Below are 12287 nucleotides of genomic sequence, written 5' to 3'. Positions count from 1 at the left end.
CTAAACCATCACTTCATCGCTGACCACACAGGGAGCCCACTCTAAAATCACTTCATAACTGAATGTACTGATGGGCAAAAAAGTCTGGCACAATATTTAAACATTTTTCTACAATTATTATTACAACTCATCACAAAAGGAAAATGGAGGATGACAAGTTTACAGAATACCATCCTTGCCGCCTCGAGAACAGGGATTTTTTTTTTTTTTAACTTTATTTTTATTAGCTTTAAAAAACACTCTTGCTCCACAATTATTTCACTAAGGTTATGAAATGTAAACTTGATCAAAACACAGAAACACAGCCCTGCTCTGCAATCCAGTGTGCTGCCTTCTTAGAGCTAAGAGTGACTGACACTGCCCCCAGCACTGCTGGTGCCGTTTCTTCATTGTCTTCTGCTATGAGGACTCATTCAGAGAGGATTTCACAGTAGATCTGTATTACACCTACAGATCTCTCATCTAACAATTTAAATACACACATTGCATGCACGTATATATAAAGATCTAACACACATTCTTCCTTATAATCCTCATCAAAATGAAACAGATCCGAAGCGACACAATTTGAAGAAAGTGCTCAAAACAAGCAGCCTCCTATTCTGGTCACAACGATTTGTTTAAGTATTATGGGCTAAGGCGTGCCAAGCACGCTGCTGGCGACGCTGACGATGTTTAACAAGCCAGTGCCAGCAAGTGCAGCTGCTGGACTTGCAGCACCCTCCTCCTGTTCATCCCAAGCCAAATTACTCACTCGGCTATGAACAATGAAGCAGCAACACAGGAAAATGCCAAGCGCAAGTGAGATTAGTGATGAACTGCAGGATCCCTACAGAGGTCAGTGATTAGCAGGTTCCCAGTCGTAATCACTTTCCTAACCTCGTTGTTATCTTATCATACGCTCCATCTTAGCTCAGTCTTCTTGTGACTGCAAGCAGCTCCCCAATCAATAATCCTTGAAGTCTTACAAACACATCCAGTCATACATTTAATAAGGCAAACCTACAAAATGCCAATTGCCTGAGAAGTCCCATCACAGATACTACAGATCCGTTCCTCGCTTCTTTCTTTGGTTGTAATTTTGAAGGACCACAGAGCTCTAATGTTCTGCAGGAAGATTACAATTTGGAATTAGATTATGGAGTTTAAATGTCTGATCTCAGATTTGCCCAAAATTTCCTGGGATACACCATGCTGTAAGTTTGTCACTTGTAAGACAGCATCATACTTCTGCAATGAACATCTATCTTGTTTTATTTGGATCAAGTATTTTTTTATACCTAAATGATGCCAAATATGGAGAGGCTGAAGCTGGAGTCACCTAGAGTCAACTCCCCATTCTAACTGCTGTAATTCAGGAGTAAAGCCTCAGACAGCAAAAACTAAATGACTGCTTTCACTGACATTTGCGCAGGACATTTTTTAATTGTGTTTTCCAAGGACTGGAGAAGTTCAGAAGTTCTTTTCTACTTACAGCTGAAGGCATTTCCAGTTGTCTCTCACCGTAAGAACTGTACTGATGGAACCGAGCAGGCAATACATCTGAGAGTAAATTTATCAAGACATTAAACACAGAAACCAAGGGATTTCTTGTAACTCCTTTAATGCAGTATTTTAAAAAAGTAATAATGTCAGCGTGTGAAGTGGTATTAAAGAACCTGCCTCACAAAGACACGCTTGTGACACTTTCATCCCATTGATTTGTAAGCACTCCTAAGAAAAGATGGAATAATTTATCAGTTTGAAAAGCACTGCACAGATCTTATGCTACAAAAACAATTTATTAATGCTCTTATGTACTTTAAATGCACAGGAGCTAAGGGTGGACTAAATTCCACACTATATTTGGGCTGACCCTATGAACTTGTAATTTATACGCTCACGTCAAACTGAGAATGTTTCTGTTCCATCAGTGGCTGATTGAAGGTTCCTGGCTCACTACTACTCCCAGCCCCTCGCTTGCAAGGCTGATACTGTGCTAAACAACAAATCAAGTGCCTGCAGCGCTCTAAGGGGCTGAAATCTCTGGCAAGAAGATACATTAGTAACTCAAGGCAAGGGGAAAAGAGGAAGTACAGACCTCCCAAATGAAGAAGGAACACTCTTCTCCCCTGAGCATATGTGGTATCTGTGAATCAAACAATTTTTGAATAGCTGGTCAATGTATTTAATTTCAATTAGTCTGTGCCAGATCTACCCCAGGCCTTATCTGAATATGTGCTATAGAGACATTTCACCTAGTAGGAGAAACATGCTAACAATTACTACACTAGGATCCTATACAAAATGAAGGAAAACACAGAATGTACAACTCCAGAAAACAACAAATAGTGCACAAATATGCATATATTCCTATTCCACATCAATGGTACAAAAGCATTTTAATCATTATCCATTCCATGTACTTCCAGAGTATCCCAGTTTCTACTAAACATTTCTTCCTTTGCCATCTTCCTCATCTCATTTCCCAGGAACCGAGTGAAACTTTGCAAGCAGTTAACAAAGCTGCCACTTACAGCTAACTAGAAAAAACCTGCTCTCCTGGTATGGAATTTGGCCCAGATTTAAGGACAAGAACTACTCACCTTCCATCAGCGACTTTAAGATCAAGTACATTTTCAAGTCTAAAGTGGATTTTAAAAACTGGAAATGAATGGAGAACCTACACTTTAAAGCATAATGCCACACTTATTTCTGATAAGATTATTTCAGTGATACTGCTTGCTACAAATTGCTAAATTTCTTCTTTTTTTAAAGTTTTATTTAAGAGTTACTTCTGGAGTTACTTACAACGCATCTCAGCATCCAAGATCTACTTGTTCTCATTAAACAAATTGGCTTCATCAGCAAAGAGACTCTCCATCTCTCTCTCTCTTACAACAAGCATTCCTATTTTAGTACAAAACCAGTACTTAAAATAAGGGGCTTCAGACTGTGCACAATTCTAGGTCCTGTGACCTGAAACATGGAGATAACTTCACGAACAGATCTCTGTTACAGAAAGGAGAACTAGTAATGGAGCTCAACAGAGAATTAACTTGTAACAGCCTACAAATAAAACACTTGAATTGTGATCTCTTTAACATGATATACCGCATAAACAGGCCCATTCCCTCATCTACAGACATCTCATCTATATTAATTCATGACAACATTAATACCTGACCTCCAAGGAACCTGTTTTTTAAGTCACAAAAAGTGACAAAGGAAAACATGTGTCCATTGTTTACCTTGGAAAGTGAATCAAGTGGCATTCTTGATAGAGAAGGAAAAAAAACTTCTCCATGAGAGATCATAACAGCTGTGGGAATGTGGCTGAAGAAATGTTAACAATAATAGCCCAGATCCACACACAGTCAAGGTGGGAGCAAGTCCCAGGCTTCAGAACACCAAGGAATGCTACGTGCTCAGTGTGGTAAATACAACCTCAAATATCAATGAGTTCTGTATCACTGCCTGATCATGTACGCTCTCCATAGGAATCACCATGATGCTTCAACTGACCTACAGCAAATAAGGAAAATACTTTACCCAGCACATTAAGAACAAAAGGAATACTCACAATGATATTGATAATTCATTTATAAGAATGATGACATGAATTAAAATGATTATCTATTTCCTATTTCAAAAGAAAGGAAAATGTAAAAGCAAGTGCTAGCATTCTGCACTTCTGTATCAACAGGTCCAGGCAGCCTGACTCCAAGAGGATTCAGAAATAAAGCTTTGTAAATATAAGCCAAGTAATTTTCTGAAATATTAACACTTTTTCACTAAGGCACAGAGCATTACAAAGTGCAGCATTTCTGGAAGAAAGCTCATTTTCCATAACATTTAAAAGGAGCAAATTAGATACCTACAAAAGCATGTTCTGCTTTGCTAGCAAACCATAAATAATGAAATAACTAACATGAAATCTAATTAATAAAGAATTATGTGGATTAGTGATAATTCTACTCAACTTCAATTGGTGATAAAGTCTCCTTTTACACTGATGGCAGACCCTGCCAGCTTACAATGCAGCAGACTTTTCATAAGGTACTTGATCTAATACAACAAAATACTTAAGACATAAAGCCTACATGATTTAAAATTATTTTAAAATAATAACACATTAAGGGATTAAAAGTCAGATCGAGTTTCAGAACGTAACTGTAAACAGAGCACCATCACTAATTTCATCACTGCTTGTGGGCAGGTGAAAACAACTAAAGATCAGTCACTCATACAGAGCATTCTGCTCTGCAGGTAAGGAAGCAAGCTGCATTTCTGTTTATTTTAGCACAAAAAATGCCCAGAGGACTGAGCCACGGGCTCATAGCCTCCCGGCTTTTAGCTAGATTTATCTGGGGGAGAAGGGTGTCCATGAAATGTTGCAGTGCTTCACTGCTATCCTAAATTCTCCTGTTCCCAACCCTCAGCAGCCCTTATACAGGCACACTACCTACTGCCAATCCCACGGGCAACCTGCTTGAGCACGAGATAGGAAAGACCCAAATGTTTAACTTGGAATTAGGAATACAGCATAATGGTATCTCAAAGAGATGTAGAATGAAAACCAGACTTATAATGGTATTAAAGAGTGAAATTAAGAACTAGGTTTTTGCACCTTTTTACATATTTTAACCACTGGCACTTGAGTTCCCTACATTATAGAATGGAGACCGCTGACCCTTCATATTATTATAGAAAACTTTTATGTGCAGACTATAATAATTTCAAAGGCACTTTCCCATTCTGTATCTAGTCTCCATCTCTGCTGTAAATTCTGAACTACACGTTACTCGTTAATATTAAACATCTGTAAACACTTAGAAAAAAGTCTTCTTTGTGTTCCCACTGCCTCTTGAGTCACTCATCGAAGCATCAGTACTTCAAGCTTCTATTTAACTTCTTATGCAGCCCTCAACCTAAATTCACAATTTATTAAGCACATTTCATCTGAAATACTGTCATTACCAACTGTGTATATGGGACCCGTCCTGCTTCACGTCTTGATCAGTAGCCTGGTGGAATAGACAGAGCGCACCCTAATGACTCTGCATTAGGCCCCATTTTATGGGAAGCAGTAAATACACTTGAAGGCAGGATCACCGCCCAGAGGGACACAGGCATTCCAGAGGAATGGGACAACATGAAATGCAATGTGAACAAAAGGCAAAGCCCTGCACCTGGGATGGACTGACACCACTGAAGAGTGTGACCAGGGACACTAAGTAAAAAAGACACTAAAAAGGAAAGAATGATCCACCTCCACTCAGCACTTACAACGTGTCTAAAATTTCACAACTGATTTTGCACCCCATAATTAAATAAATAATCTGACAGTGCCAAAGAGTGATGAGGAACATGAGCTGAACTGGGCCTAACCCTGCTCTGAGCAGGACAGAGACATGGATGGCTCCTGAGGTGCTTCTCAACGGGACTATTCTGTGATGTTACGACTGCCATCACTGCTTCATCTTTGCAGAAATCCACAGAAATATTGTTGCGTTCATCACTCCACTGTCTGCCATGGGTTCATTAAATACCTAGACTCAAGGATAGCACATAGACTAGGGTGATCTTTCAGGCAAGCATTTCAGAATTAAAATAATAAAAAGCAAAAAAAGTCAACAGAAAGATTCCCACTTGGCCTCACATCCATTTTGTACATGATCTCATCCATTCCAGAGCCTTGATCCTGAAGTCCTGCAGCAGGCAAATCCATCCCACTTCCTCTCACTCAAATCAAATCACTTCAGCTCCTCCAATTTCTTCTCTCAGCTTCCTTCCTCCCCCCCCAACCCCCCTCCCCCTCTCTCCAGGCAGGGTAATGACTTTATACTTCTGTTCTTGAGCTGGTTTCTCTTTACTTCAAATTCCACATTTTTAACTCAAAAACACAACTTAAGCAAAACGAATGCAGGCTTTCCAATTAAACAGAATTCACCGTTCCTTATGGCATACCCATGCTGACTCCATAAAAATACTTGTGTATACTACAAATACCTCTCTATTCCACAGCATCTTCCAGTCCTGTTTTTCCTTCTCTGCCTGCAGAGAATTCTCCTCAACACCCGCTTCTCTGCAGTGAGTTTTATGGGTTTTGCTATGCTGCATGAAACAACAAATGATTCTGAATGATGACCCAAACTTTTAGCAAGGCACTCGAAAAAGAAAGGTAATAAACGACATTACAACTGCTATTGAAATGTGCGGATCTCTCCATTTTTAGATTTAAAACTGCACAGTAAAATACTGAATTGATGAGCACTCCACACGACAATTACACTTTAAAACTCTCACTGCCTCCATGTTGATTCACATGCATATTCTAATACAAAAACAAAGTGGTACCGAGGTGATTTACATGGCTGCACTTTCACTTTTAGGGTCACATTCACAAAGTCTATTTTAAGAACCACTTTGGAAGCAAATGCTATTTTATGCAGCGAACTGCTATTTTCCCAGATGAACAGAATATCCATTCTTTGGCTCACAGTTTCCATGACACTAAAAACAAAACATTCATCGGCCCCAGCTCCGTGTTTGATGGTAAATGCAGCTGCAGCTCCCAGCAGCTCGTGGTGTACCCCAGCCCGCCTCTGGTGAACAGAGGCACCGTATTTCCCCAATGCAATTTCACTGCTTTACAGACAAGTCTCTTCTTGCCAAGCTCAAACATTTCAAACCCTGATGGTGCCGTGTCTCAAAATGAAAGCCACTCGATTCAGTGAGTAACATGAAGTCTTCCAAATTACTGAATAAAGCACAGAATCGGAATCATCAGCATCGGCAGCAGTTGCAGCTGCCTGGCTATCAAGTTTCTAGGCTAAGAATGTCAAACTGTTTGCCCATTGCTGCAATTCAAACTCACCTGCCGCAAGTGAAATTTTGAACAAAAACACTGGGGGGACTGATGGGTGTATGGAAAAAGTCACAGGCAGTTCAGAAACAAGCACAGCGCTCAGCCTCAGGCCTGCCTCTATCCCCTGAGAGAGCACCGAGGTTTACAATGAAAAGCACCACGAGGAGACCGTCGTCTCCTCTGTTAGCTAATGGCTGGATCCTGCCCCCGCTGTACAGCTCTTCATCTGCTGTAGGTTCAGTTTAAGTACATTGTCACTCACCCTTTCACATCGTTTAGCACAAACCTTGACTCAATCGCAGCCCTGCAATGCTGAAAAAAAGGAGCTAAACAATTCTCCGCATTTACTGAAAGTATTTTTAGGCACCAATTCAGTAAAGCAATTAAGCACTTACGTACTTCCAAGTCTATGAATGAACTAAATTCAGCGGGGACAGCTCGCACAATGTGAGCTATGCACTGCAGAGCACAGCGGGGGCTGCTGACTGATCCGAGCGATCGGTGACTCATCTTTCAGTCTACCCAAGGTGCTTAAAAAAATTCAACGTTACACAGTCAAGAAGGACCATTTTACAACTGAAGGGAAGCCCTGTTTTAAGAGGAACAAGTAACTGCTTTAGAATACACATTCTGAAATGCATTTCCATTTTTGCCATAAAATCAAGTAATAGCGTACCCTATTACCATCGGATCACAGCGTGTGTGCGCTCAAGGACAAGGAGGAGACGAAACTTCCACGTCGAAGGACTGAAATAGCACACAGGGAACTGAGCAGGATGAGGCCCCCCCAGCCCTGCCCTCCTGGCTGACAGCCGTGCCGCGGGCTCCCCCTCCCGTCCCCACACGCTCCCATGCACCGCCATGCAGCGGCCCACGCACAGCACGGGCACATCCATCCCCAGCACCACCAGCAGCACTGCTCTCCAGAAATAAACAGATGGGAAATATAAGCTGAAGGCATTTCCTTCTGCCAAGAAGAAAGACTCTTCCAAGCAAGTTCCATAAAAACACATAATGGGAGCGAAAGCCATTAAGTAATTGGAAAACTATAGCAACGGATATGAATAAATTACACAAGCAAACCAAAAGTGAAAAATTCATTGCTCTTTACACCCAAACCTGCCTTCGAGGTGAGGCTGAGCTGTATTTACAAACCACAGAGCACAATTCAGTGGATGCAGGGAGGGATTCCTGCAGCCTGGAAGAATCACCATGCTGTGGGGTACATACAGCCCTGCAGAAACTCCTCGGTGGGTAACAAATACCAACACCGAACACAAATGCTATCTTCAAAATTTTGATGTTATTAAATGTTTGCTGACTTTGACTTTTAATTTCTTCACGAAGCCAAGAAGAATCAGTCAGCTCCCCTTACTGTTCCTGGAAAGAATTCTCTCATCTACACTTTTAAATTCATCAATCCGATTGCAACACTGGTGCACCTTTCCCTATCTCAGTGCCTTCCAGCTGGTGGGCTGCAGATGAACAAGATCCACCAGCTCAGTGGCACACTAGGTATGATGTTATGCTTCCCTCTGCTTCAAATAAGGAACAAGTGTTTTCCTGTGCTTTTTGTTGTTAAACAACAGTATTATAGGCACACCCTGTGTTTTCCTGATATTATCCTTCCACAACTGTAGCAGCAACAGAAAACAAGGGACTTTTCCATAATAAGAATGCAAGCAACTATTTCTTTAAGTCCACAGAAAATTCGCACCTGGCAGTGATTACCACGCATAGGGCCTGGCAAGCAGGAAGATGAATGAACCCAGAACAGCTTTTTAAAGTATAATTTGCAGCATGAAAACCTGAAAGAATCCTCACACCCTAAGCCAAGTCAGACTCTTCACAGGTCAACTGTTAACGCTTTTTTATTCCTCCCTTCCCAAAAGCAGACCCCTTCTGGCTGCTTACCTTCTGAAACTTAGGATGATGATTAAAGATACTAAATTGGGATGTCATTGTGTGAAGTCAGCAATGGGAGACGCAGGCTGGACAGAAACACAGTACTTATAATCAGAACCAGCAACCCCCTTCCCCAGTCACAAACCAAGTCCTCTCCATCTGCTCAAGCATTTACCTAAAAGCTCACAAAATAATGAACAAATGTATACCCGTGTGACAGTGTTCAAATTAAAAAAAAACAAAACAACAAACCAGCAGCAATTTTGGATAAGGAAGGTCAACTACAAGAGATTTATAGGCTGGCATTTAAACAAATCTCCCAAACTCATATTCAGAAGATGCCCGCTTTTTCAGGCACCCCATTTCATTTGGAGTTTAACTCAACCACAAGCGAGCAAGAATTCTGAAGCTAACCCACACAGATCTATTTGAAATCCTCAATGTGGATTTATGGCCCTGACCCTTCAAACAACTGCATATGTGTTTAATGGGATTACCCGTCTTGAAGTCTCTTAGATGTACAAGTATTTGTAAAATTAGGGAAAAATACAGGAACTTGGGCACGCCCATCAGTCAGTAGGAAGCACCACGTTTATACTGACTGATGTTCTAGTAAGACATTAGAAGAATTCCCATTTTACCAGACTCTGACTGAAGTAAATGAAGCTATTTTAGAGTATTTTACTTCCTTGTGCCACAAAAGACTTGAGATTTTTTCTTTCTTTCTGAAAGAACACAGGGTACCATCAGAGCGCTGCTAAAGAACCAGAATGCTAATCAGAGAAGCGGTCATTCTGATTAAAACAAAAGTCACTATAATTAAGTAAAATCAGAGCCTTGTGTCAAGTAGCCTTATTTCCTCCGCATTCTCCCAGAGCCTCATATATTTCTACAACTGGAGGTACATTGAAATACTTTGTAAAGTGAAGCCAGGTGAGATATTATTAGAAAAACCTTGTATATGTATGTGCGTTTGTAGGTAATGACTCCACCTATGTTTCAGTATATCCAAAACAGTCCACACAAACACACGGCTTCACTGAGATTTTCCCGTCTGAATAAGCCCCATTCTTTGTTTACTACTTTTGATTTTTTATTTTTTTTTTATTATTTTATTTTTTAAGTCCCTTTCTTCCCCAATTACAAGCAGGAAATAAAAAGAACTGCAACTCTTTTATGTAAAGCAAATCCATCTGGATGTTTGCTGCATCCTATATTATAAACTTGTGATCCCCAACCAGAATGAGTTATAGTGAAGCTGCAGGCAAAATTGTCTCCATATACCACAATCCATTATCCCTGTCAAGTTAATGTTCCATGTTGAGCCATATGGCGTGGGTACACACTCAACAAAGGAAATTCCTTAAACTTGTTATAATCAGCACTTACAGTCATCCAAAAAAACTGACATAAACAGCTTTATTGTGTTTTGTGCATTTCAGCTGATATCCATGACAAAAAGAGGAAGCTTCAGGAAAAAGAGGGAAGGGGGAATAAAGTTGCAATAATCAGAGGGGGCGGGGGGAGAGCCCGAACGTTTCATAATTACACAACATTTTCCTTAGCAAGTGATTTTCAATTACAATAAAGCTCAAGTCTCCCAACACTGATACACTGTACCAGAGTGACAAACGAAACAAGAAAACATAACCCTACCTCAATGCCTGGTTTTCAGAACAAGTAAGAAATCCTACAGTTTCTAAGTGCCTGACTCATGTAAAAGAGTCTTAGTGGGTTGGGTTGTGTTTTTTTTTTTTTAATCATTTTTAGTTTTCCTGACTTAGGAGAAAAGATCTTCCTTCAGCTGCTGTATAATTACCGGAGATTCAACAATCCTTCACTAACAATACAGCCATTTAGCTGAAATCTCTCTCTCTCAGCATTAAGCGTAGGTCAGAGCTGAACTGGGGACTCCCAGAAGCCTCTGCTACCTGGCACAGCCCATCACATCAAGCCCAAGTCAAGGTACAAGCAGAGCAGAACTTCATTCCAGCCCCCGCAGTGACAACAATAAAACGCTGAGAAAACACACTATCAAATACTGAACTCAGCATCAATTTCTGTTAATTACAGCCTTGTCAGCAACGTGATTATTCAAACAGCTCATGCAAATGTTAATGAGTCCTTATTTGCATATTTATTTTTTCCTTTGTTGAAATGTCATTGATTATTACATTCTACAATGATGAATGCTGCTGATGATGTGCTCTGATATGTAATTAGTCATTAAGTGGAATGAATAGATCAATTATGAAAAAGGAGTGAGATTAAGAAATATCAAACAAGACCGCCCAATGTAACTATAGAATTTTTTTAATTTTTTTTTTTAAGGAACTAAAATAATTTCTTGGCATTTAAAGTGCAACATCAGTAGTTTTCAATAAACTACTACTTTTCTGAGGTTAAATAAGATCTTCCACATGCACTGCTACTTTGGTAATCTAATTACAGTACTGCAGTGCTTGTGCACAGCGGTAAGTTCTGTGTGCAGCAGTGCAGGTTTGGGGGGCTGGTGCCCCCTGAGCTTTTTTTGTATTCTTTTGTAGGTTTTTTTGCAGTGGTTTTTTATGTTGTTTGCTTGCTTGTTTGTTCCCCGCTCAGAAGCACAGGACGACCTATCTGGTCTTTTAGTAGAAATGAAAGAAACATGAGGACTTGCAGCAGCTCCACTTTGTTCTAAAGGCAAAGGCTCGGCTGTCCTTTACAACCGCCTGCTCCAGCTCCTGCCAGCATCGCCTATTTGCAGATGAAGGGGAAATAGGAGAGAAGAGGGAAGGAAAAAAAAAAAAAAAATGTCAACAAAAAACCACATTACTGCAGACCAGATGGGAACATTCCACATGACCAAACCAATCAATCACCTCGGTGGGGCGCAGGTGCAGCACAGCCGTGGAGCAACACACCATTTCACAGTCTATCGGGCACAAACACATGGTCACCAATCAATGGCACCCCGAGGACCTGGGGGGGTTCTCCCGAGCCTTACTGGTCCATGCCTGATGACTTCATAATCACACATCATTTCATTCACTGGAGGATACGAACCCGCATCCTAATAACCTTCCCCGAAAGCCGCCACGCTGTGCATATTAATAGTGCTGGAGTGCTGCGCTGCTGCCTGCCTGCCTGCACCGGGCGGGCAGCAACCTGCAGCTCCTGCTGCCGGGCAGCAGCCAGGGCAACGCCATGCCTTGTGCCCAACAACCGGCCTGGAACGCTCCTACCTGCCACAAAACAGCTGCTCAGCAAGGGGAAGGAGAAAGGAGAAAGCAGGAGGAAAACCTAGCGAAGAATGGACTGCTGCATTTAACAATACGATTAAATTCTGCAACAAACAAAACTGCTATTAATGAAAAAAATCAAAGTTAATGCTATAAAAAAAACCCACATCCAACTATGCTTTCTGAGGAGCACAGTGAAAGGAGCTTCATTTCTTTTTGAAGCAAAAAATTCCCAGCTTAGTTTTATAGTAATCAGACAAAGAGAGAGCAATTGGGTGTAATCAGGGCACACCACGCCTTGAATCTAGCAC

General features: G+C 41.0%; 1 protein-coding gene across 28 annotated transcripts in view; it reads right to left on the bottom strand.

Moving 5' to 3' along the window:
• Nucleotides 1-12287, bottom strand: part of TCF12 (transcription factor 12) — a 145930-nt gene that overhangs the window by 66693 nt on the left and 66950 nt on the right. For 9 of the 28 annotated variants that reach the window (XM_085515601.1, XM_085515604.1, XM_085515603.1 and 6 more), the window contains exon 7: nucleotides 2081-2128. The exons of 15 other annotated variants lie outside the window; for them this stretch is intronic. In XM_085515601.1, coding sequence (XP_085371727.1) covers nucleotides 2081-2128 — 48 coding nt within the window. Of the gene's footprint in view, nucleotides 1-2080; nucleotides 2129-7249; nucleotides 7371-7526; nucleotides 11460-12287 lie in introns of those variants that run through there. 4 more of the 28 variants (XM_085515623.1, XM_085515624.1, XM_085515625.1 and 1 more) reach the window with 3 other exon arrangements.

This window comes from Coturnix japonica, chromosome 14 (genome assembly GCF_054131305.1).
Source record: "Coturnix japonica strain WE chromosome 14, WE-NBRP24, whole genome shotgun sequence".
NCBI classification, from domain to species: Eukaryota; Metazoa; Chordata; class Aves; order Galliformes; family Phasianidae; genus Coturnix; species Coturnix japonica.
Note: the sequence above shows the minus strand (reverse complement) of the source record. Positions and strands in the feature narration are given on the sequence as shown.